The sequence below is a fragment of the Capsella rubella genome, unplaced genomic scaffold (genome assembly GCF_000375325.1).
Source record: "Capsella rubella cultivar Monte Gargano unplaced genomic scaffold, Caprub1_0 scaffold_2, whole genome shotgun sequence".
NCBI lineage: Eukaryota > Viridiplantae > Streptophyta > Magnoliopsida > Brassicales > Brassicaceae > Capsella > Capsella rubella.
Window position 1 is genome coordinate 4,009,526 of NW_006238922.1, and position 26,702 is coordinate 4,036,227.

Consider the following 26,702-nt stretch of genomic DNA (forward strand, 5'->3'; position numbering starts at 1 on the left):
AACTAATGAATTTCGAAAATTCCGTGTATACTTTTTTCAAACTTCCCTTTCTATGTACACGAACACAACTACAAAATACCAACAGTACTAACACCTTTTTTCAAGGACAGTAAGACGAAAAGAGGAAAATTGACTTCCTTCGCATCTCACCTCCGGCGTCTCTCACGGCGTCGGAATCCCCTCCCTCTCTTGCCCCCAGGCCCTCCCCTCCTCATGGGGAAGACAAAAAAGATCAAAAGAAAACCTTCGGGTTCCCATTCACCGCCGCAAGGTTCCGTCTCTCCAGCGATGAGCTCTCCGGTCTCGACGGAGGTTAGTCCTTCTTCGGTGCCCGCTTCAGAGTCTCAGTCATCAATTCCTAAGTGTAATGCCTCAGATCTGGTCCAGAAGACAGTCTCAGCCATAAAAGTTGCCAATTCCGCCGTAGCGACAGACCTAGGTTTGTGTATTTCGGCCGGTTCAGAAGCTAAATCGAATACTATAGAGAATCTTTCGAAGAATGCCTCAGCTCCAGTCATCGAGACAAGCTCAGCCATAGTTGAATCTCTAGCACCTGGCTCGTCAGACCTAGGCGCAGGAATAGTCGAACCCGAAATAACTCCATCAGTCTCCGATCCGATAGTTTCTCCCGTTGAAGCGATTGTTTCTGTATCTAACTCTGAGGCCGCGACGACTTCGACCCCAGCAGCTCCAACGATTTCAACTCCTACCCCGAGCAATGAGTGGGTTGGTCTCTTCAAAGGTTCTACCAGAAAGTTGTCTAAGAAAGGTGTCCCCTTTACTCTGCCGAACGGTGAAGTTTGTGTTAAAATACCAAACTCTGTTATTGAGAAGCATCAGAAGTCATGGGAGTCGTTCATCATTGGGCAATTCTACGCCGATCCTCCGCCGCAAGCTCTCGTCCACACGATCGTGAATGGGTTCTGGAGCCGGCAATTCAAAGATATCTCGGTCTCAAGGCTGGAAGGAAATGCGTACCTCTTCCGCATTCCAAATGTCCAGACTCGCCGTCGAGTGCTAAATCAGAGACTGTGGAAAATCGACGGACAAACCATGTTTGTTGCTGACTGGGAACCAGGCATGGCTCCGGTTACGCCAGAGCTAACCATTGCTCCTATTTGGTTAGAATTGCGTAATGTGCCGCTTCAATTCTTCAATGAGGAGGGACTTGAGCACATTGCAGGTCTGGTTGGGCACCCTGATTGTCTTCATCCGGACACAATAAACAAGTCAAACTTGGAGGTCGCAAAGGTCTTCACTTTCATTGACCCGCGAAAGCCACTCCCGGAAGGTGTAAATGTTCAGTTTCAATCAGGTGAGATAAGAAGGGTCTCAGTCTCTAGTCCATGGATGCCACCAATCTGCTCTCACTGTAAGGAGGTTGGACACAGTCTAAAGCGATGTAAGACCGCCCCCTCTACTTGCTCAAATTGTAGCTCCACAGTTCATCTTGTAGCTAGCTGCCCTAGAATTAAAGGAAATGGGACAAGGCTGCCACAAAAGGCGAGGAGTACAGCTGTGGCGGGAGTCCCAGAGATTCGGAATGAAGAGATCCCTCCAATTTCCAACCCTCTTCCCGCAACCATTACTACTCCGAAAGGTTTTTCATACGTTGCTAAAGGAGCATCTGCTCCATCCTCTTCAGCGATCCCTCCCCATCATTCTGTGATCGCTAGTGAAAATGCGCGAAACATTGTCACTTCTTCTAAGGGAAAAGCGAAAGATTCCCCTGGCTCTGCAAAGTCAACTCCAAAGGTCTCTGAGGCAGATTCAGACTCTTCTGATATCAGTTCTAGTGAGGAGGAGGACCCTGATTCGCCCTTAGAAGAAGAACACGAGTACTTGGAAGTTGTCTCGAAGAAAAATCGGAGGAACTCTCGAGGCTTTGGCCTCAAACTTCATTAATATATGTATAGTGACATTTTTTGTTGGAACGTCCGCGGATTTAATAAGAGATCCCATAGAAGCGGATTAAAAAAGTGGCTTAGAAGCAGCAGACCATTTTTTGGAAGTATTATAGAGACTCATGTCAAGCAGCAGAAGATGAGTAAGTTCATCAATGCTATTTTGCCGGGCTGGTCTTATTCGGATAATTATAACTATTCTGACTTAGGAAAAATTTGGATCTTTTGGCACGCAAGCGTGAAAGTGACGACTATAGCTTCTTCACTGCAAATGATCACATGCGCAGTCTTTTTTCCCGACAACCCTACCCAGTTTATTGTCTCTTGTGTCTATGCTTCGAATGACGAGACGGTAAGAAGGCAACTTTGGGATGAGTTGGCTACGCTGGCTTCAGACTCCAGAGTTCTAGGGGTCCCTTGGGTTGTGCTTGGTGATTTTAACCAGATTCTGCAACCTTCTGAGCATTCCTCCCCTCCCACTCTCAACATGGACAGGGCCACTAGAGATTTCAGTGATGCACTCCAGCAGGCTTCCCTTAGTGACCTCACGTTTAGGGGATGTTCCTTCACTTGGTGGAACAAGCAAAAAGCAAACCCAGTGGCAAAGAAGCTTGACAGGATCCTTGTAAATGATGAATGGCAGTCCCAGTTTCCTCTTTCTACAGCTTTTTTTGGTGCTTCTCAATTCTCAGACAATTCTCCTAGCTGTCTCAGCCTTTCATCAGGTCAGCAGAGACAAAAGAAGCCGTTCAAATTCTACAACTACCTTCTCAAGAACACTGACTTCCTGCCCTTAATCTGTTATAACTGGTTCACTATAAATGTTGCGGGTTCAGAAATGTTCCGCCTATCCTTCAAACTTAAAACGCTAAAGAAGATCATAAAGGACTTCAGCAGAGTTAACTACTCTGATTTGGAGAAAAGGGTGGTGGAAGCTAGTGAGGTCCTATCGGATATTCAGTGCAAGCTTTTATTAGATCCTTCAGCTGCTAATGCCACCTTAGAGTTGGAAGCTACTAGAAAGTGGGCAATTTTAGCTGAAGCGGAAGAGTCTTTCTTTTGCCAGAGATCTAGTATCACTTGGCTAAGTGAGGGTGACAAGAACTCCTCCTACTTTCATAAGATGGCATCAGCAAGACAAGCCTCCAACCACATCCACTTTCTGGTTGATGAAGGGGGAAATCATATAGAGAGTCAGCAAGGAATCCATAAGCATTGTATTACTTTCTTCAAAGAGTTACTGGGAAGCGAAGAGCCCGCTCCTTTATTCGACCATGACGATATAAGTTCTCTCCTTAACTTCTCTTGCTCTGCAGCTCAGAGAGACCAGATTAATGCTCCCTTCTCCATTGAAGATATAAAAGTGGCTTTCTTCTCTCTCCCCAAGAACAAGACGAGTGGACCTGATGGTTTTTCAGCAGAATTTTTCACTTCTTGCTGGTCTTGTATTGGTCCGGAAGTGTGCGCTGCAGTTGCTGAGTTCTTCTCCTCTGGGCAGATTCTCAAGCAATGGAATGCTACTTCTCTTGTCCTTATCCCTAAGTCTCAAAATGCTTCTAGAGTGGTTGATTTCCGCCCTATCTCTTGCTTAAACACGGTGCACAAGGTCATCTCAAAGCTTCTTGCTTCTCGTCTGCAAGTTCTCTTACCGTCAGTCATTTCCCTGGAACAGTCTACGTTCCTTTCGGGCAGGTTATTATCAGAAAACGTTTTGTTGGCCACAGAAATAGTGCAAGGTTATAACAGAGCAAACATCACCCCAAGAGCAATGCTTAAGATCGATCTCAGGAAAGCTTTTGACTCGGTAAGATGGGACTTTGTTCTGTCTTCTCTGAAAGCTCTGAACTTACCGGGCAGATTCATCGGCTGGATTAAAGAATGCATGTGTACTCCCACTTTCTCCATTTCATTGAACGGGAAATCTGATGGTTTCTTCAAAAGTACCAGAGGGCTCAGACAAGGGGATCCTCTCTCACCTTATCTCTTCGTCCTGGTCATGGATTCTTTCTCTAAGCTGTTGAAATCCAGATTTGACTCCGGTTATATCTCGTATCATCCAAGGACTTCAGAGGTGCAAATATCCCACCTGATGTTTGCTGACGATGTGATGATATTTTTTGATGGAAGCAGCTCTTCCCTCCACGGTATTTATGAAACCCTTGAGGATTTTGCTGGCTGGTCTGGGCTGCATATGAACAGGGAGAAAACTTTGCTCTTTCACGCAGGTCTGTCCCTTACTGAGACGACAACCATCAGCAACTATGGTTTTCCTGCTGGAAATCTTCCTGTGAGGTACCTTGGTCTCCCTCTTATGTGCCGGAAGCTAAGGATTCATGAATACTCTCCCCTTATTGTCAAGATCTCTAATAAGTTCAGAGCTTGGACAGTTAAATCTCTCTCTTTTGCGGGTAGGCGGCAGCTTATTTCTTCTGTCATCTACGGAACAGTGAACTTCTGGATGTCTACTTTCTTACTGCCTAAAGGTTGCATCAGAAAAATCGAATCGCTTTGCTCAAACTTTTTGTGGTCAGGAACAACGGATAATCATTCCAAAGCAAAGGTTGCGTGGTCTACGGTTTGTCTCCCTAAATGGGAAGGAGGTTTGGGTCTCAGGAAGCTTTCAGTTTGGAACACAACTCTATGCTTGAAGTTAATCTGGTCTCTCTTTTCAAAAAGCGGCTCTCTGTGGGTTGCATGGCAGAACCATCACCACAAATTGGACCGAGTGAGTTTCTGGGCAATGACAGCAAAATCAGCAGATTCTTGGATTTGGGGAAGGTTGCTAAAGTTAAGAAGCCTAGCCGAGAAGTTCATAAGGTGTAATATTGGAAACGGGTCGCTGGCCTGGTTCTGGTTTGATCACTGGACAACCTTAGGACCGCTGATAAAGCTCCTAGGAGATACTGGTCCTACAGCCCTAAGAATCCCTCTTCACGCAAAAGTTTCTAGTGCTTTTAATAATGACGGTTGGCTTCTGCCTCCGCCCCGTTCTGACCAGGCCTACGACCTTCAAGTTCACCTCTCCACGGTCTCACTTCCCAAAGCCACAGATGATGAGGATACCTACTATTGGTTTGTAGACGATAAGGCCTGTGTTGACTACAATGCAGCTAAATTGTGGGAGGCTCTTAGACCAAGGAGCTCTGTGAAAAGCTGGGCGAAGTTAGTTTGGTTTAAAGGCTCTACTCCGAGCCACGCTTTCAATATGTGGATTGCAAATCTCGACAGGTTGCCAACTATGTCAAAACTAGCATCTTGGGGTTTGCAAGTGTCCACAATATGCTGCCTCTGTTCCGCTTCTGTTGAAAGTAGGCTCCATTTGTTCATTGAATGCCCTTACACCAAGATGGTATGGTCTCTCATTTTCTCCAAGCTTCAAATCTCAAATCCCAACTTTGTTGACTGGAATGAAATGATGGATTGGGTAAAGGAGGGAAATGCAAGTTCTCCCCATACTCTGCGTCTTTTGATTATCCACACGTTGGTTTACACGGTCTGGCGTCAGCGCAACAACTTGGTTCATAATCAGATTAGACTTCCGCCGCTTACCATCTTCAAAGATATTGACCGGCTCATTAGAAACTCACTCACAGCTAGGAAGCGTATGAAGAAGTTCAAGAAATTAATGTCGGTTTGGCTACGATGACATTCTGGAAGATCCAAATTTATCCTTTGATTAGTAGTTTGTTTAATTGTTCCTTGGTTTTCCACTTTTTTTGACAAGGACCAATCTCGTAGGTTTTGTTTCACTGTAACACCTACCTTTCATTTCTAAATGATATTTACAATTTAGCAAAAAAAAAACAGTACTAACAGAATAATATATTTTGACAAATTCAAGAGTCAAAATAATATAATTTGACAAATTCAAGAGTCAAAAAATTATTTTGTTAGTAATAGCGATCATATATATTTCCTTTTTAAGACATTTTCTGTCGTCCTTCCGTATAATGTTTTCAAACTTTATAGTTCATCATATCACATTCAATTGTTTATTATGTAACTCAAAAATTAGAGAAATGACTTGGTCAAATGATTAGCGATTCATAAAACAGCTTTCTCTCTAGCTATGACAGTTATACTTTGACAAACCTCGTTATCCCACAGTGGTCAAGTTTTGTTAATCCAAAACATATCAACATGAAAAAAAAACTCAAAAAACTTTCTCTTCAACTAAATGTTTCAGATTGATTTAACCTCAAACAATGAATAAATAATATTTGTCAAACAAATATGATATTTTGATTAGAATTACATATATATATATAGAGGTCTGGGGTTTGAACCCCAGATAGCGCGATTTATTAATGTTTCAACATATTAATGGAGATAAGTATACAGGAGATCTCTAGTGATGCACAATTAGAGCCGTTCGCCGTGATTCCAGCTATTGACGAAGATGTCCAAGATCAGCATGGAGAAGAAGGCGTTCAAGATCAGCATGGAGAAGAAGGCGTTCAAAATCAACAAAGGAGTGTTGTCAATAGTGAATCTAATAGGGTCGGAAGGAATTACCCAAGGTAGATTATCTTTGTAATAATTCTCATAATTTGCAATAATTAATAAATCTAAAGACGATTAAAAAAAACTTACAAGTGGTAATATCACACTGTTGAATGCGTCTTCTTTAAAAAGATATTATGATGACTCGGTTTTTTTCCAATATGATGACTCGTTTATAATTAAGAGATTTGTAATTAGACCTAAAAGTATATACAAGATATTTTTAAGTTAATAAGAAATTATATTGCACAATATATACAAATTAGTTTGATTTTTACAAAAATTTTGACAGTATACATCGTGGTTATCTACTCAAACTTTTTTTTTGTTGAAATCTACTCAACGTTACTTCAATTTTTATTTTTAGAAATCTTACTTTAACCCATTTTAAATTATATAACATAGCATATACTCCCTCTATTTCACATTGTTTGATGTTTTAGAAAAAAAAATTGTTTCTAAAAGATTGATTTTGTAGATTAAAAAACCAAAACTATATTTCTACTTTAATCTTTTTTCCACATGTCAGTAATCTAATGGTTTATATTTTCTCTTTCTAACAAAAAGTAATTAGAAATTAATTCACAAAAAATTGTTTAATTTTACCTTAACATGTATGAAAAAGCCAAAACATAAACTTTTTAGAAACAGAGGGAGTACTAAATATTATTTAACAAAAAAAAAAACATATACTAAATATTTATAGCAAAGTAATGGTAACAAATAAGCTAAATTTTTGTTTTCAATGTTAATGCAAAGAAAGGGAAAGGAAAGGGACATGGCATGCAAATTAAAGAAAAGATTTAACGATGACAGCAAATCTTTACAAGATAGGTAGTCTTTAGACCAACATTATTGGTAGGATCTTAGCCATAAGATTTACACTAGAGGGTATCTAATGTTGGTCTTAGTGTCTGGCTCTGTGGCCTCAAGGACTAGGTGGACCTCTTTGGCCGCTAGGTGAAGCTCCTTGGCCTCCAGGTGGTGAAATACTTGGGTTTACAGAACCCTTGATCTCGAAGACTAGGCCATTTTGATCCCAAACCTTTTCTGTTATGTATAGTTCAACAAAACAAATCTTTAAATACAATTTTTTTAAGTAACCGAACTAAGAGACAAAAGAAGATATTTCTCATAACTAGCTAGATACTTACTTGTATTATGAGATTTGTGAACGTATTGTAATCGAGCGGAGACTGTGTTTGTTGATGCCACGAACAGGAGAAACATCAATGTTATTAACCGAATTGCCATGTACATCGATCTTTCTTGGATCTCAAGATGTTAAGTAAACTCTTTAATTAAGTTTTGTAAGATGTTAAGTCTGTATTTAAATGTAGAGGGAGTGCACTAAGGTTACGTCGTTAATCTTAAATTTCTGACGAAGATAACTATTGATTTTTATATGGAATTTCAGTAAACACGTATACGTAATTTAATATATACTTTCTCGTAGAAATTTTTACTTGGACTCTTGAATTGGTCTAACTTTTGTGACGATGTCTTATGTAAAATATTTTCAAACTTGTAGTTCAATTGTAACATTTTTATTTCAAGTGATATGGCGGTAAATGCGTAATCTATAGACTATAGAATGAATAATCTTTCAGAAAGTGATTGCTAGTATTATACCAAAAAAAAAAAAAAAAACAAAACCTGAAATATTATATGGTGACTTATAGATTCGATAAAAGAGTTTTTATAAATTCTTTAACGTAACTATATCGATTGTTGGATAAAAACGGACTCCACAATCCGAGAAATTTGCCCGACTCGTTTAATAATATATAGCAATTTTGGACATTAAAATATAAAAAATATTGTTAATGTAATAAGAAATTGGAATGTATCCTCTTATATATTGAAAGAGAAGTACAATTTGACATTGCAAAATTATGGTTAAAATTTCCCAAATTACCTATCAATTATTGAAAAAGAGAACTTTTATTGAAATTAAGAGGGATAATTTAAGTAAAGTTGTTAAATCAGTTTGAAAATCTGACCCGATCCGTAGGGGATCCGCGCGCATACAATCAACACAAGAGAAAGTAGAAAGAGAAGAAGAAGAAGAAGAGTCGATGAAGAAGAAGATTTCGATCAACAAGGTCAAAGAGAAAGTCGAAAGAGAAGAAGAAGAATCGATGGAGAGGAAGAACAAAAAAGCCCAATTTCGAATTTAGGGTTTTAATGATTATAATTCGGGTTCAAAAACTCAAATCGGGTTTAGTCAATCGTGGAACAGTAAACGCGAAATTAAGATTTTAAAACGTAAATTAAGGATATTTAACAGCTTAATCGATTTTGGTTAATTAAGTGGAATTATGTAGTTTAGGTGGAATTGGGAAGCAAAAAAAATTGTTCATGTGGAATTGGGTAGAGTGCTAAAATATAGGTGGATCCATATATAGGCAGCCCTAAAAAAACTATAATTAAAATTAAGTAAATTAAATAATACTTTTTCCTTTTTTTAGTATCTCTCACGAGTGGGGGTGGTTTTACCAAGCTAAATTTGTGGGTCCAAGTCCCATCATTTTGCCTTGGTCCATTTTCTATCGTTTACCTTCATTCTTGCATTTATTGCTTTTGAAATTTTCAAAAAATTTTGCATGAGTGTGGGGTTGTGCATGCTCTTGCATGTTCTTCTTCTCTCCCCTCTTCTCTTTCACCCTCCTCTCCAATATAAAGTGCGTCTAGTCATTAATTACTAGCCCTTTATTTTGCAAAGAGTGTCATTTTGGATTTTCAATACATTTTTAACACTAAATTTTCTTAATTTTATCTTTAAACTAAAATTAATTAATCTATTAAATACATATTAAATAAGGACATATATATAATTAATATTTTCTTAAAATAATTAATTAAGAAGAGAGAGAAAGTAATAAGTGGTGAGACGAGTTCTTTAAAGATGACTTGAAGATTATTGGTCTGTTTTTTCATTATTTAAAATTTAAATTTAAAAATAAATTTGTATTGAAAAATATTATTATTTTTATACGCGTTTGTAACAATATAATGGCAAGGCCATCTTTATCGCTACATCTTTAGGGGCCTTAACCCAATTAAAAAGGCCAAAATAAACAAACAGTGAAATTACGAGGGGTATTCATGTTTTATTTAGGACTTTTTAAGAGAGGGTTCCTCTGCCAGGTGTTAATACGTGAGTGGCTGCGTAAATTGTAAACGAAAAAAATAATCTTTTGATGGTGGCTCTCTGCAGTCCCCGTTTGATTCTTCTGGTGATTTGGAATATGATGATGATGACATGATGGAGTACGACGAAGAAGAAGGTGATAGGGAGGCAAGCGACGTGTCTAGCTGCGAAGAGGGCCAAGAATGGGACGTTGATAGTTTCGACGATGGATTCGATTACAGACCCAAACGGAATCTGGATCCCAACGATGAGATAGGTCAAAAGATGGATCGATATAGATCTCAGATGTACCGTAGCAAGGTCTTTACTCTTCCTGCTTTAACTTTTTTTTATAATGTCTCTTTATCAATTTCATTCTTTAAGGACTGATTTGTTTTAGTTTGAGATTTGGATGAAAACATTGGTCTTGTGATAGTAACAATGTTGTCTTCCTCACCAGGGTTTCCATGTGGATCGAGAAAACTACCCTGGGAGTGTGATGTACCGACCACTCGTTCCCATTGATCTTGATAAACCATTTTGGAACGCTGGACTTACAGGCCGTTCGGTCATGCAGAACATGGTGGATCTGGCTCTAGAAAGATACAACAGAATCAAGGTTAGTTGGTTTATTAGTACCTCTCATCTTCTTTAGACTTTATTGTACATGATTACAATGCAAAGAATTAATCAGAAACTGGGATACAAAGTAGTGAAAAAGAAATTATTGAGAGATAGAGACCGGAGATTGACCGAGATTGACCGAGATCGACGGTCGAGAAGATTGCTCAAGAATATGGAAATTATGTAGATTTGAAAGAATCTAGATCCTCTTATTTAGGATATTTACATTTATGTAGAAATGTATTATTTATATTAGTCATTATCTCAGTCTAGAAAATTAGGTTTACTCCTATCACTATATATATCGATGTATTATGTAGCATTATATTTATGAGAGTCTAATATAATTCTTCCTCTAAACACTTTTGTGTTCTTTACTCTCATCAATTGATCAGAAATTGATTATTGTTTGGCCAAAATATCTACTGCTTTGTTGTTTGATTGTTTTTTTTCATTTTTTTTGTCATCAACTTTGTTGTTTGATCTTGGTGTCCAACAAAATTTGACTGATTCAAATTTTTGTTTCCAATGTATGGTTTCTTGAATCCAATTGTAATAAGAAAAGTTGTGATTCCTTTGATGTAGCATGTCAATGGCTTGTTTAGTCCTTCCAATATTACTCGCTGATGTGCTTGATTTCAAGTTTTCGTTTTGGAAGCATGTTACGATCTTATATATATATGTTTCTTAATTACATGATATCACTAAATCACAAGAGACACATCTCTTCTTAAAGAATCTTGAAATCAATAACATAGAGATTTCAATAATTAATTTAAACATCATTGAAAGACTATATTAGAAAAATAATAATGTGAAATTCAAAGGATCATTTGCTGTCTTTCACATTCACATATCATCCCTGAAAGTAAGATTACATTGTACATTGTCGTACCATAAATTCCCCCTAGAAATCTTTAAAAAATACTAAAGCAAAACCCTTTCTTAAGAATCAAAAAAATCAACAAAAGCTAAAACCTTCTCATTGAACAAGAAGGTTCTTCTTCCTAGGATCTCTCACTTCAATCTCCCAATGCCTATCAGGCAAACTACTATTCTCAGCAATTCTTCTCCACTTCTCAATCCTCTTCTCCATATTCTTATTCAAACCACAATAACCCTTCAACTGATCTGACATCTTGTCATACACTTTCCACCATTTCTCGTGCACCGAATCGCTTGCAAACACGCGCCTCGCGCTCATGTCCCAATTGCAATCATAGTCTCTATAACATACCCATGGCTTCAATCCCAAGTAATGCACACCTTCAAGATTCTCTGGAAGATCATGTGTTCTTTGGCTTTTCTCATCAAAGTACTTCATTGTGTTCACACGTTTTGGTAGCCTGTGCCACCATACAAATATCTCATTGAGGAATCCTTGGTCTCCTCCATTGTATGACTCAATCTTGAACGATTTCTCCATTAGATCTTTAAACATACATTCTGATGGCTCAAGAACCTGATGCCAAGAAATTTTTTTTCAAAATATTATATTCAAGTGAAACTTTAAATATTAAACCTAGGTTTTTTAGGCCAAATGCGTCAACATATGTATGTGACCATATCAATTTATCGAAAAATAAAATAAAATTTTGACTAGTATTGGCAGGATTATTACCATGATTCCTGAGTTGAACAAGACTTTGTCATTGCCTGAAGCTGAGAGTTGTGGATAGTAAAAGAGATGATCAAGTTTCTTGAGGATGATGAAATCTGCGTCTATGAACACAAGTTTATCATAGTCAGTTACTTGCCACACACGTAATTTGCTATAGTTCCACTCATTGTAAGAGTCCTTTTTCGAAAAAGGGCTGCGGATTCTATCGATCAGCCGGAGATTCCATCCCGCAGCGCTTAGACCGATAAGAGACCTGTTGGTTATAGTGTGGTCATGGAGGAGAATCATGTCCTTATGAGATCCTGATTGTCTTATACTTTGCGCTAAGGCTATTGCTCCACAAACATAGGCTTCTGAAGAGTGTAGTACTGTCACGTAGGCCACTCGTAAGCGACGAGGTAAGGCTATGGATGCCTCGGATGCAAGTTTGACATCAGTTTTTGGTCTCCATGCTTCTTGCCCTGTAAATGACAATAGTTTAAAATTTACAAGTGAGATAACGATTAAGGAATATTTTGATAAATGAATGAATGAGAAGAAAGAGTAAAACGAGGAAAATATGGTGAACAAGTAGGGTATAAAGTTGTTAGAGCTAAGCTTTTCAATTCCCACTTAATTTAAAAACTGGGTATGATAATTTATGAATTAGTATAGACATATATATTTTAGGTTCCACATTGACTATATACAATTGAAATTTGTTGTAAAAAATTTATCATAAAAATTTGAGACGTTTCATACAATTATGTTATCTAGCTAAACAAAAGCGTCAATGTCAAGTAATTGAAAACACAAAGAATTTTAGTTTTAATAAAAACTTTGACAAAAAATGTTAGTGGTTTTATGTGGGACGACACAACTAATGTTTATGCTATTTAATTTAAATATGCAGAAGAATCAATGTTAAGATCACGTCAACAAAACTATATATGCATACTGTGATGCACGATCTAATTGCACCAACCATTAACCTTCTATTACTTTATATACCAACTTTTCATTTAAAAACAAAGTACGTGTTAGCAATATATGATCTACCAAAACACCTCTCCTAAAGAAACTTCACCAAGAAAAAAAAAAGCATATTATATAAAAAAAGAGCATATTAATCACATAAAATGATTAATTAATAGTGGAAATTCTATAAAAATGTAAAATGAAGAGAAAAAAAAAAATACTCTAAACGATTACTATCTACGTTTTCTGAAAGAAATGGTGAGATAATATTTCAAATATATGTTATGAAAAATTTAATAAAATAATATATTTTACCAAACATAGAGAGGGGAAAAAAATAATAACTTACCAAATTGAGCAAATGGTGGAGCAATGCGACATGAACCAACAGGCATGAGAAGCTTCTGCTTCAACCTTGGGATATAAGGCTTATACACCCAGTAATCATCAACCCGCCTAACTCGTTCATCGCACTTAAAGATCTCATGCATAGGTCCACATGAGCCAATGAACACAACGTACACCGTTGCATCAACCCTTCCCATGGCCATACCACTCTGAACGGCTAGATTCGCCACGGCCAAGTTAACCTGAAGCCTGAAAACATCTCTAACCCCTTTATTCTCCGACCATCCATCACATGGAACTCTAGCAACAATAACGTCCACGTCAACATCAGAACCTTGTAGCTTAGGGAGAGGTATCTCCGGACAGTTTGAAACTTCTTCATTGATCCACTCCGGGTAAAGACTCTTCCAAGTAACATTCTCCGGTAAAGGATCTAGCGACACGTGGACGTTCTTTAGTATCGACGGTCCACGAGCCTCGTAGCTCTCACGCTCTTTCTCTTCGAGGTTAAGGAAGCCGACTTGGATCTTCTTTCCCGGTAGATAGTCACGGACGAGTCGGAGCCATTTCGGGTTTTGGCTTACTTGAGGAGAAGGGAGATTAATCCGTAACGTTGAAGATGGAGAAGTGATCTTTAAAAGAGGTTTAAAAGGTAAGATCAAACCAAAAAGTGATAATGAGATTAGTATTAGATAGATCATGAATATTTTCCCTCTAGAATTATGAGTTTTTGCACCCATTTTTTGTTTTTGATACCTATAAGTTTGTACACGCATTTTTATTTGTAAGGATATAAAGATTTATATGCACACTCGTGACTCGTGTGTGTTGAAAAGGCTCATTTGCATGGACGCACGTTGGTGTGAAAAGTCAATATATATGTCTCTCTCTTGTTTATGGTTGGTGTGATTATGTTAATTGTTAAATCTCACGCATGTAATGGGAGCGTGTGTTAGTGTTATACTTAGAGAAAGTTTTATAAGAGATTCTTGAGTATTTGTTGGAGACTAGTCCATTGAGTCTAGAAAACTCTTGAGTAAAAACATTTTGGTTCACATAACACAAAATAGCGAAAGAAGAAAAATATATGATGATTTGCTTTTGAAGGACATGCTTTATTAAGAAAAGTATCATATTATGCATGTTTACGTTTTATCTTGAAATGGGAATGATCTACTATGTATAATTGACCAATCCTTGCTACAATTCAAAATCATATCCATTTCATTATGTTTTAGTTATCATATAATTTTAAAATTTATTGGTGAAATCAGCAAAATTTGTATTACAAATTAAGTAGGAAATCAAAAACAAAATTTTGAAACATTATACAGATATTATGTATATATTTAATTGGAAATTAGTATATAAAAATAATATTTATGAATTATAGTAAAAGAAGTCAAAATGGAGAAAATGACACACATATATCTTGCCACTTAAATATTGAACCTGATTTTTGAGTTTTGTGGATTTCCTAAGTAATATATATATATATATATATATATCTTTAACTTTTCTCTCTTCTCCTTCCGCCACATCATCCGCCATATCATCTGCCACATCATAATTTTTTATTAAAAGTTTTTACATTTGTTTAAAATTACAACATCCTACTTTTTGACTTTTAACACTCTATGTCATTTTTACCTCTCTTCAACATCATAATTTAACTTTATTTTATTTTTATAGTCAATAGTGGTTTTAAGAAAATAAGTACTATAGTAAGAAAAATCTAGGTCCAAATTAAATAAAAAGGGGAAATTTCAAAATTACCCCTTTTTAAATACTACTTATTAAAAATACTCATTTTTCAAAATTTATCAAAAAGTACTATCTATCTATAAAGTATTGAAAATGATGAATTTTCATATAAATTATTGATTTATATTATATGTATATATATAATAATTCATTAAGAAATAATTAAGTTTAAATAATTAGGGCGAAAAAATCATAAATCTTAATTGCCACTTAAAACTTAACACATGACAAAGAATAGTCCACTCAATCAAAATTCACGCTGTTGTAATTTATCAACATCAAAGAATATTTATGTATATAATAATTCATTAAGAAATAGTTGAGTTAAATAATTAGGGCGAAAAATATCATAAATCTTAATGGCCACTTAAAACTTAACACATGGCAAAGAATACTCCACTCAATCAAAATTCATGGTATTGTAATTTATCAACATCAAATTTGCCACATCCTTAACAATATTTTTACAACAATCATTGCACTCTTTTCAACTCTTGAATATTTTTTTACATCAAGCTCATTGTAAATAGTCTTATTAACTCAGCATATTTCATTTCATTTCAATTAAATGGTTCGACATTCAATTCAAATTGTATTCAATATAATTAAAAAGCTTACAATAATTTTCTGATTTATGGGTCTAAAACAAAATAAGGACATTTATTCTATACAGATAGACATACTACTAAATTGATGTCATCCGAAGCCACCTCAAGTGAGAACAAAACTGATTTAAGGCACAAGAAAAAAAAACCTAAAACACAAAATCAAAATACTAGGGAAAACACATCAGTGGTCTCGCCGACCAAAAAAAACGGCGTACTCAAAATAATAACTTGGGCTACAAGAATTGAAACCTTATGAAATATAAGGTTCTAACACCTACTATTGGGAATAAATCAAAATTTAAACAAACAACAAAAAAATTTTAAATAATAAACTAATATAAAATTCAAAAAGAAAAAATCATACGAAAAAATAACAAAAATGAAAACAGTAACAAAACAAAAAAAAAATGAAATAACAAAATATAACAAGACGAAAATTATAAACCTCCCGCGCGCAGAGCGGGTCAAAAATTATATAAAGTTAACTTTCTTTCTTCTCATTCCGCCACATTATCTGCCACATTATCCGCCACATCATCATTTATCTTTTTTCTTCTAAATATATAAATATCATTAAAAATAAAATTTAAGGTTCTACAAAAAAATCTATAAACGAGTTGCCTTGGCTAAAAAGAATAAAAACAAGGTTACAATATAATTAAACAAGATTTGGGTTAATAAATGCATAAAAGCATGAGTTTGCGGCAACACTTCCTTAATCTTCTTGCGATATGATACTACGAATTATGCGGTCGATCAACTTGAAGATTACTTGAGGAGACAAACTCTCGGAGTTATGCAAAACGTTGTTGCGCTGCCGCCAAATGTTGTAGAATATCGCTGGAGATGTTAGCTTCTGAAGGGAGTAGGGGCTTTCGGAGAAGTGAGTTGAGTCCAAGAGAGCAGCTCCGACCACGAGGCGAAGAGTCGCTGTCAAGGGCAGAGCTAGAAAAGACCAACATCCAAACCTGGGAAGAATAATCATAAGCTAGGAAGAGATGGTCCCGAGATTGTGAAACAAACGAATATAGACAATAGTTTGATGACGTTTACGAAAAAAAAAAACTACAGCTTGATGACTGAATCTGTTCCCAAGAAACAAGACTTTGCCGCATACGCAATCTATCAAGGTGGAACACTCTGTGGTTCCAAGCGGTAGTTAGGATCACGAGAAAGGGAGCCGCTAGCAAGAATACTATAAGCATCAACAACTTTAACATTCAGCAGGATGCGCAAAGATCTAGCACCATAGTCTCTCAGCCTCGTGAGTAGAGGACGAATACCAGCCCAATAATCTTATTTACTCAGCCCAATTGTATATAATCCAATAAAAAGGCGAACAATAATTTTCTGACGTATGGGCCTAAATACAAAACAGAGGCATATATGTTATGCAATAGATATACAAGTAAAGTAATCTATAACGCTCCAGCTGTAACTTCTCTAGTGGGCCCCAAGTTTACTCTCAACCCATGGATCCACCTCCCTTAATGGGCTTCATGTTCTCTCACTATGCCAGTGAGCCCATCCATATCCGACGGTTGGTCTGCTACGTCCTAGTGGCTTAATGACTTTTTACCGACCCTATAAATCACCACATGATCGTTCTCTGTGTTTTGGCCTCACTCACACAGTACCACTTCCCGGAAAGTCACCCATCATTTGACTACTCCAGCATAAGCACGTTTAACTCTAGAGTTCTTTCAGGACCCTTGAACGAAAAGATAAGTGCACTTTAGTGACACATGTGTCCAAATCAATTAATTTAAACCTCTTAGAAAACTGGGGTCTCACAATTCTCCCCCATGAACAGGCCGCAACGTCCTCGTTGCTCACCAAGACCGTCACCCCATGACAGTGTGAGCTCACTACACTACACTTTTCTGGGTTCGGCTATGATACCAGTTGTAACGCCCTGACCGTCACCACTCTTGTAGGCCATGTTCACTCTCAACCCATGGGTCCACCTCTCTTAATGGGCCTCATGTCATCTCATTAGGCCCATGAGCCCATCAATTTCTGAGGGCCGGTCTGCTACGTCCGGGAGGTTTTAAACACTTTTTTATCGATTCTACAAATCACCAAATGAACTTTCTATGTGTGTTGGCCTCAGTCACACAGTTCCGTCATTTACTTACCGGAGATCACCCGTCCTTTGACTACTCCAGCATAAGCACGCTTAACTCCGAAGTCCCCTCAGGACCCTTGACCAAAACATAAGTGCACTTTGGTGACATAAGTGACCAAATCAATTCATTTCAACATCTCTGCAAACCGGAGTCTCACATAATCTCATTAGTATCCTTTCTCTCCTTTGTTCTCAAGCATTTTAATAAAATCATTTGATTTTACTGCTTTCGAAGCAATTGTCGTCGTCAACGCGACAATGATTACAACATACACGGAAACAAGGAGTCCAATCATTGTCTTGTTCTCCAGCTTTTGTTGTGACCTCAACAATTAAGGGAGGGACAGGGCCACCACATTTGATTTTACAGCTTTCGAAGCAATTGCTATCGTTATCGCAGCAAGGACTAGAACATAGACGGGTACAAAGAATCCAACCATTTTCTTCTTGTGCAGCTTCTATTATGACCACAACAGTCACCACCATCATTATCAATATGATCGCAAACCACTTTGCCATTGTCTTTTCTACCTTCTTAGATCTTTTATCTTTTTTTTTATTTTGAGAATGGTATATTATTTTTCATGAAACCAAACTCTAATTTAATAGGTGATTGGATACATTCATCTCTATGATTTTCTTTTTGCTTAATTTTAAGTAGGTTATATTCTTAGGTTGACCATGCTTTGTTTTTGTGATTTGTTACTTTATTCTCATGATTCATTGCTATATTAATAAGACATGATTTGACAGTTTTTCCAATCCCATATTATATACAAAGGACACAATTTGTTTGATATGGAAGGCATCAATTTCGCATAGAAACTTTCAAAACATTTCTCAGGAATATCCTTTTAATATGCATACTCGATAGAAAATCTCGTTCACTACTACAATATAATAATAATAGATGTGTAAATGGTAAATCTACTCTTGGAGAACAAGAGAGTATAAAGTTTATTAATTAGTAGTGTCACTGTAGCTTTTTGGTGGGACTTATGTAACATATTCTAATTTTGTGTGAAAGTTAGAGATGATAAAGTCAGGGAGAAACCATAGTTTAAAATAAAGGCATGACTGGTTTAAACGCAGCAGTTGCGGTTGCGATTGTAGGAGTTTGCGGAAGCAGACGGTTGTAGTTTCAAGCGTTATTATGTGTTTTGAACGATTGGTTTAGTGTTTAAAAATGAGTGTGTATGCGGGAGATTTATGACTGGTTGACAAGCAAAAGCAATAGCGATTAAATAAAAAATTACAAAAATAGATATAAATATAATTATAAAAATGTATAAATATACCAAAATCTATATTATTATGATAAATTATATGAAAAATGAATATGATTGATAACTAATAAAAAGCCTTATTACTTAATAATTATTGATAAATATTATTTTAAAACAAATATTGTTTTAGTAGAATATTTAAAACTAATCAAGTAGGGCCGGACCTAGCTGGCTTTACCCACAACAACCGACGTTCATGGCGCTCCGTGACAAAATTCACGTCGCATTACAAGAATACAATTTTTTTTTTTTAACAAGAATACAATTACTACCCTAAGGGGGTGTTATTAGTTGTTTAAGTTAAATTCAACTCCGTTAGATTTTAAAATTCATAAGATTTTCAAAATCTGGGTTCATTGAGACTGATTTACTATTCATTCTTTAAATCAGTGGAAGTGTATTTACACTGACACATGATATCTTTTGGTTTTGAACAATATAATTGAATTCTATAACAAATGATTTTACAATTTTCAATGAAATTATACCAAACTTTTACCATCACGTATTTTTTTCCCATTTCAAATTTCTGTATTGAAGTCTTAACATATCTTTTAAAGATGAAAGTTTTTTTTTTTTTTTTTTTGTTAAAGTGATCAAATGAATCATACAACAACTGTTAAAACAATATACACATTAACTAGTGATAAAAAAAAAGACTGGGAAAAAAATGATAAAGAGAGATACATATGTGTTGGGTCATGGGTGAATGAGTTTGCAAATATTGATAACGTACGTGTATTACGTTAAATGAAACTTTTATTAATTTATTAGATTGTCAAATCTCATGTTAGAAGGTTGGTTTTGGGATTGACATAATTTACACATGAAATCAGTTTCAGATTCACTCAAAGCTTTTCAAATGAAATCATTTGTGAAAATCCACCAAACTTGAATAACATAAGACTTTAGTTAATAATTGTAAGTATAAGAACCAATAACACTAGATTTTAAACTCTTTTAATGAAGATTTTGCAAATATAAGAACCAATAACACTAGATTTTAAACTCTTTTAATGAAGATTTTGCAAATATAAGAACCAATAACACTTGATTTGAGTAAAGTATTTAAAATCATTGATTAAATAACATTAGACTTGGGTTAGAGTTAGACTCTATTAAAATCCATTATCCAATAACACCCACTAAATCTATCTATTTCTTACAAGAACCCTAAAATTAAAATAAAACCCTAAATCCTTATATACTGATACGTAGAAGAAGATCAAGAAGTATTGCGTCAATCTCAGGAAAAAGGTATTAGATCGCTAATTCGATACGATTACCATACTGATATATAGCACCATCTTTCTCTTCTTTTACTACTAACCTTCTCTCGTTGTCTATTCACTCTTGGATAATTCCAAGACTTGGAGTTCAAGTAATCTCTTTCTAGAGATAGCAAATAGGAAAACACAAATAAAGTCTTATTAAGATAAGTTTTGTAAGTTTTCCTTTACAATATAGGATTAGGAGAAGCTAAGTTCTATATAAATAAGAGCCTATGGAGAAGTGTTCCATAAGACCTTGAGAGAGATTTAGTTTTGAGAAGTTTCTAAATCGAGTTGTTCTTTAATCTTTCAAGTTCATTGTTTTGATTTGATTCACTTCTAATTCGTAGCCTTCAAATATATACGAGATGGTGAAGAATAAGGTAGCGGAGGCTATATACGAGGAGGCTGCAACGTTGGTTTGGTGGGACATTGATGACTGTCCAATCCCAAAGGGTTATAGTCCTGAAGGGATCGTTGAGAAAATAAGGTTGGCCTTGAATAAGTTGAACTATCGTGGTAACATCTATATATATGCCTTTGGCAACATGGATCATATCCCTCCTTCTATCAAGAAAGCTCTCTCTTCCACTGGGATCACACTTACTCACGTCAACTCCAGTTAATATTCTTTTCCTTATCTCTTGAATTTGTATGATTTTGATGCTCATATTCAAATTCATATATGGTCTAATTAACCATGCATATATATTTACGAGCTTTTGTTTTCACGTTTTAGGTTCTGAAAGAGGAGAAGTTAGAAGTAATATTTTCGGAGATGTGTTGCGCCGAGGGTTGTATAATGATGATAATCCACCTCCGGCTAATCGTATGTTCATCTGTCGTGAAGACGAAAATTACCTAAATATGCTCGACCAAGAGAGGAAGATGGGATATAACTTTCTTGTGGCACATCCTGAACATCCTTCAGACTGGTTGGTTGCTTCAGCAAAGACTACATGGCTCTGGAAAAGCATATTGGAAGAATCTGATGTATAACCAGCCTAACTTTATGTGTTACTAGTCAGTTCTCCGCGCTACGTGCGTGAGTTTTGTTATGTTTTTATGAGTAATTGGTTCATATTTTATTTCCTACTTTGTGTATAACTTACATACAAAATAAATATACATGTCAAATTAAAACCAAACAATATACAATATATACATATTTATATTAAAATCAAACATAATATACACACGCTATTTACTTTTTATAGTTATCATATACAAATCAATACGTGATTTAGTCTCTATAGAATTAAAATTAAAATATATAAGTAAACACGTTATTCTGTGTATCTAATACTATTGAATACCAAATATTAATACAAAACCAATTAATAGATTATATTTTAGTCATTATTTAAAAACATGTCATCCGTGCTTACGGATCATCCCCTAAGGGATAACTTTATTTAAATAATTCATTTTTATTAACAAGGGTTGAGGTAACTACCGTGCTCGATATATATTACGGTTTTTCAAAACATACGATATATGCATACGTATATTAAAACCAAACGAATTTACAACTGTACAATAATACACACTATTCTGTTTATCATATAGTACAAATCTATTGTATTAAACACCAAATATTTATACAATACAGTAAAAAAATTTAGTAATTTGTTCCAAAAAAAATTTTCAACCGTGCGGAAGCACGGGTTATCCTCTAGTTAATAGATTGAAACAAGGTTATAAATTCAAAAATCCGCATATCTTTCGAATATCATCATAGTAATATAAAAACCAAAAAAAAAAGTGATGACAAAAAAAAAAGAAACCAAAAAAAAAAGTAATAATAGTCAAAAATCCAAGATCACAAAACTCCCATTGATTTGGATAAGCTTAATTATAAGCTAGATTGGGTGAACCTGCTTGAGGATACTTGCCTCTGAGACCTTTGATAACATTTTATACTTAATGCAAGGGTTTAGTGTTTAGAGCTTAATGAGTATCGTTTAGGGTTTAATTATTTTTGAAATGTGATAATATCCGTAAATCAAAAGAAACATGCATTTGTTCATCCTGCTGCATTATTAGTATCATAGTACTCTAAATATATATTGCAACTTTTGTACTAATTATAATTAACCAGGCTTCACCTACATTTCTTTATGTTTTAACAAATACATAAACCGAATATAAACTTTGAAACTAAGGATAAATTGTTAATAAGACAAACAAAATAATCATTTAATCAAATTAAAATACAACCAAATTTTTTAATTCACAGTAATAATTACACATTTTATAAAATTAGATAATTAATTAGTCGCCTATATATAATTAACGACTCTCGTCACTCGCGCTTACACTAATCCCAATCTTTCTTTCTCTAATCTCGTTTTAACGATAACTTTCTCCGACGAGGATTGTTTCATTCAAGATTCTTCATTCTTGAGATACAAGTAAACAGAGAAGTCTCTCTCCATTGATCCTTTAGCACTGAGGAAGAAGAATCGAACAAGTACGAGTCAAGAACTACGAGAGATCCCTCAAGATTCATCTTTCTTGCGATCCAAGGAAACAGAGACAAACGAGTATGAGCCAAGAAACACAAGAGTCGTCTTCTGTTCCTCCGATGAATAAACATGAAGAAGTCTTGAGGCAATATGAATCGTACTGGGATAATCCAAGTTACTACGACAGTGATAACATCCTTCTCAACATTACACACATGCCAAGTCCTTCTAATGGCTTCTTCGAAGGTTCGTTCGTCACAAATTATGTACTATAAGACACTGGTATGGAGACAAAACCAGTAATTTATTTCTTGTGTGTTGCAGGTTCTCTTGATTATGCAGGGGACATGGGATCAGAACTAGATCCTAACCTGACACAGATGAAGCCTACTTCTAGAGATGTCAAGAACAACAGTGACCAGTCTTACAGTGATCAGTCTTACTTAAGTGTTGAAGGTTCCGACGTTAGAGGTATATATAGATACACTTCAGGGTTTAGGAGTGCTGAATAAGTAAAGTCTTTATTCCCATTTTGTGGTTGTTCCTGCTATAAACAGAGTACATGATTGTATGTTTTTTCATTGCTTTAGGTGAAGGATATAGCATAAACACTTCTGGTCCTTTTGAATACAGAAGTAACATTGATTTTGGTTGTTTTGGAAGCATTGAATCGATGATGAACGCACAGAGAGAGAGAGAAAAGGTTGTCATGATCCCTACCCCTAGAACTGTCAATGAGTATAAGCCTCAATGGACCATTACAAAGGAACTGACTGGTAACAATGTTAGCCCTAATTCTAGCATGCTTGTTCTGCAAGAAATCTCCGTTGATAAGCTTATTTGACTTCTTGCTTTAGGTGAAGAATCTGGCATAAACACTTCTGGTCTTTTTGAATACAGAAGTAATATTGAGTTTGGTTGTTTTGGAAGCATTGAGTCCATGATGAACGCAAAGAGAGAGAGGGAAAAGATTGAGATGATCCCTATCCCTAGAACAGTTAACGCACCTCAATGGACCATCACAAAGGAACTGACCGGTAAGTGGTAACGATGTTAACCCTAATACTGACACGCTTGTTCTGCAAGAAATCTTTGTTGATGAGCTTATTTGGCTTCTTGTGGTTGACTTCTTACTGTAGGTGAAGGATCTGGTATAAACACTTCTGTTCCATTCGAATACAGAAGTAACACTGCTTTTAGTTCTTTTGGAAACATTGAATCCATGAGAGATAGAGAAAATATTGAGATGATCCTTAACCCTAGAAATGTCAACGCTCCTCAATGGACTTTCACAAAGGAACTGACTGGTAACGATGATAACCCTAATACTAGCACACTTGTTCTGCAAGAACGTTCCATTGATGAGCTTATTTGACTTTTTGTGGTTGTGTTCTTGCTCTAGGTGAAGGATCTGGCATAAACACTTCTGGCCCTTTCGACTACAGAAGTAACATTGATTTTGGTTGTTTTGGAAGCATTGAGTCCATGATGAACGCAAAGAGAAAGAGGGAAGAGATTGTGATGATCCCTACTCCTAGAACTGTCCAAGCACCTCAATGGACCATCACAAAGGAACTGACTGGTAGCAATGTTAACCCTAAAACTGTCAGGCTTGTTCTGCAAGAAAGCTTCGTTGATGAGCTTATTTGACTTCTTGCTTTAGGTGAAGGATATGGCATAAACACTTCTGACCCTTTCGAGTACAACAGTAACTTTGCGTTTGATTCTTGTGAAAGCATTGAATCCATTGAAGCAAAAAGAGAGAGAGAAAAGATTATGATGACTCCTACCCCTAGAACTGTCAACGCACCTCAATGCACCATCACAAAGGAACTGACTGGTAATAAATGTTAACCCTAATACTGACACACTTGTTCTGCAAGAAAGCTCTGTTTTACTTCTTGACTGTATGTTTGTTTGGTTGCTTTAGGTGAAGGATCAGACACGAACATTGCGTTTGGTTCTTTTGGAAGCATTGAGTCGATGATGAACGCAAAGAGAGAGAGGGAAAAGATTGTGATGATCCCTACCCCTAAAGCTCTCAGCGCACCTCAATGGACAATCAAGAAGACTCTAACCGATTACGATCTTTATTCTGGTTATGACAAACTTGTTCTGAAAGAAAGCTCCTTTGATGAGCACATTCGAAGACATATTCCTGAAGCAGATGTCCAAAAGATAAGAGCTAAAATCGGAATCATTGTTAACATATATGACTACGACTTGGGCACAATGCATAAGCTGCTTCTGCGTCGGGTATGGGGAATAAACTATGGTCTAATGAATGGCTGGGTTAATGATTTTGTCGAAAGGAGAAGCTTGAGGGAAAAAGATGAGATTGGACTTTCTTGGGATCCTTCTACTTCTAAGCTTATATTTGGCGTCATTTCTCGTTCAAAGGCGAAACGAAGGAACTCAGCGTAAATCGCATATCACAGTGATTGGTGTTGCTTATAATAGTTTTTTCTTGTGTGTAGCCAGCTTGAGAATTTGATGCGTTAGGCACAAGCAATGTATGAATATCAAATAAATAAAACGACTTATCTCTCTTTTGTTTTCTTACAGCCACTTTTATCAGATCATTAAACCCTATATGCGCATCTCAAAGCTCTCAAAGGCAAAGTCAAGCGTCCTTCTCAAGCAAGTTCACAACGTTGAGATGATAGTTAAGCTTAGCCAAATAAATGGGAGTTTTGCCATCCATGTTTTGCAGAGAGCTACACACGAAACTAGCCACATCAAACACCTGAGTCATATAGAACAGAGTTGTTTGAAACAGAGTTTTTTTGGTTGTTGCAAACTTACATTGTAGCACCTTCTTTAGGAGAAAGCTTACACACCCTTTTCTCCCACAGTTAGCAGCATAGTGCAATGGTGTGCTCTTGTTTTTGTCAACCGCATTGAGATTTTCTCCAGCCTTCAGAAGAACTTTAGCACATTTCACCTAGAAACAATTAGTGTAAGTTGTATCCAAACCCAAGATTATACCACATGTAACGGCAGATAGATTGACATACCTCACCACGCGAGCAAGCCAAATGCAGAGCTGTCCTTCCCTCGGAGTCTTCGTCATCTTTATTCGCAGTAGCCAACGCAGTTTTCAGACCCTTACAAAGTGAGTTTATAAACAGAGTAGAGACATTAACAGAGTAGGAATCAGTTTACTACTTTCACATCACCAGAAGTAGCAGTCTTATGAACAATACCCATTACCTCATCAAGCCTTTTGAACACACTTTCTTTATCTATTACAACTCTAACACATATCATATAGAAAACAAACAGAACCAGGATAAGTTAAGGTTCAAAACCCGCGTTTAAGGTTGCTATAAACCACATGTAAGGTCAGATAGATTGACATACCGATCTATACTATCTGCAACGCGTTCCTTCCCCGAGAGACTTCGTCATCTTCCTTACCATCAGACGGGGATGGAGTTTCATGATCAGCAATGACCATTGGTTGACTTAGCTTTTTGCACACGTCTTCATCATCCCAAAACCTAATTACCAGAGTTCAAGTTTCTTAAACCATACACAAAATTAAAACCTAAAAGTTACTAATGAATGATACAATACAACACTTACTTCATTATAGCATTAGGACCAGTAGCATTTATCTCATCTAGTATAGATACCAACTTTTTAAAGTAAATAATATATCAAATCTAAACGTATAAAATTTGAAAAAAATTAGAGTAATTAATTTAAAATTTACCATTTTTCTCTCATGCTTTTTAAAGGATATGGAACCTCCATTGTGGGTTGCTATAACCTTTCCACCATGTTCGCACAGGATTTTTGATGCTTGTGACAAAATAGATTGCGTATCCATACTCCAATAGCGGATAAACCCTTGCCAAACTTTGGGGTTTAGAAACTTTGGGGTTTAGAAACTTCGGCATTTTTTTGCCTTCCTTCCACTTTTGCTTCCATGCATGTGATTGTGGTGAATGTGACAAAAGCTCTTCTCACTTTACGAGAATCACCACTTTCCCAATTAAAATCTTGCTACAAATGGAAATAATATATAATTAAAACAAATTTAGAAATAATTTACTAAAATTTAAGACACACATAATAAATA

The 26,702-nt window shown here is 36.0% G+C and overlaps 5 protein-coding genes across 5 annotated transcripts; 3 read left to right on the forward strand and 2 right to left on the reverse strand.

Annotated features, from left to right (window-relative positions):
• Positions 1-213: 213 nt before the first annotated feature.
• LOC111831932 lies at positions 214-1,905 on the forward strand. The gene has a single exon (XM_023787568.1). The coding sequence runs from the start codon at positions 214-216 to the stop codon at positions 1,903-1,905; it is 1,692 nt and encodes a 563-aa protein (XP_023643336.1).
• A 7,680-nt stretch (positions 1,906-9,585) lies between these two features.
• LOC111831934 lies at positions 9,586-10,351 on the forward strand. Its single transcript, XM_023787574.1, has 3 exons — positions 9,586-9,861; positions 10,001-10,159; positions 10,235-10,351. The coding sequence occupies exons 1-3, from the start codon at positions 9,673-9,675 to the stop codon at positions 10,349-10,351; spliced, it is 465 nt and encodes a 154-aa protein (XP_023643342.1). The 5' UTR covers positions 9,586-9,672.
• A 540-nt stretch (positions 10,352-10,891) lies between these two features.
• LOC17896220 (putative UDP-glucuronate:xylan alpha-glucuronosyltransferase 4) lies at positions 10,892-13,830 on the reverse strand. Its single transcript, XM_006301335.2, has 3 exons — positions 13,092-13,830; positions 11,786-12,246; positions 10,892-11,626 (listed from the first exon to the last, which is right to left on the reverse strand). The coding sequence occupies exons 1-3, from the start codon at positions 13,828-13,830 to the stop codon at positions 11,147-11,149; spliced, it is 1,680 nt and encodes a 559-aa protein (XP_006301397.1). The 3' UTR covers positions 10,892-11,146.
• A 6,685-nt stretch (positions 13,831-20,515) lies between these two features.
• On the forward strand, positions 20,516-25,039 carry LOC17894284 (B3 domain-containing protein At4g02870). Its single transcript, XM_006301792.2, is given in 6 exon segments — positions 20,516-20,768; positions 22,570-22,685; positions 22,687-22,861; positions 22,940-23,086; positions 23,206-23,353; positions 24,661-25,039. Coding segments are annotated over 6 exon segments (1,218 nt in total).
• Positions 25,040-25,238: 199 nt separating this feature from the next.
• Positions 25,239-26,208, reverse strand: LOC17896451 (ankyrin repeat domain-containing protein 2A). Its single transcript, XM_023787576.1, has 6 exons — positions 26,204-26,208; positions 26,036-26,118; positions 25,784-25,860; positions 25,633-25,722; positions 25,452-25,559; positions 25,239-25,361 (listed from the first exon to the last, which is right to left on the reverse strand). Exons 1-6 carry the CDS (start codon positions 26,206-26,208, stop codon positions 25,239-25,241), a joined length of 486 nt encoding a protein of 161 aa, XP_023643344.1.
• Positions 26,209-26,702: the final 494 nt, after the last annotated feature.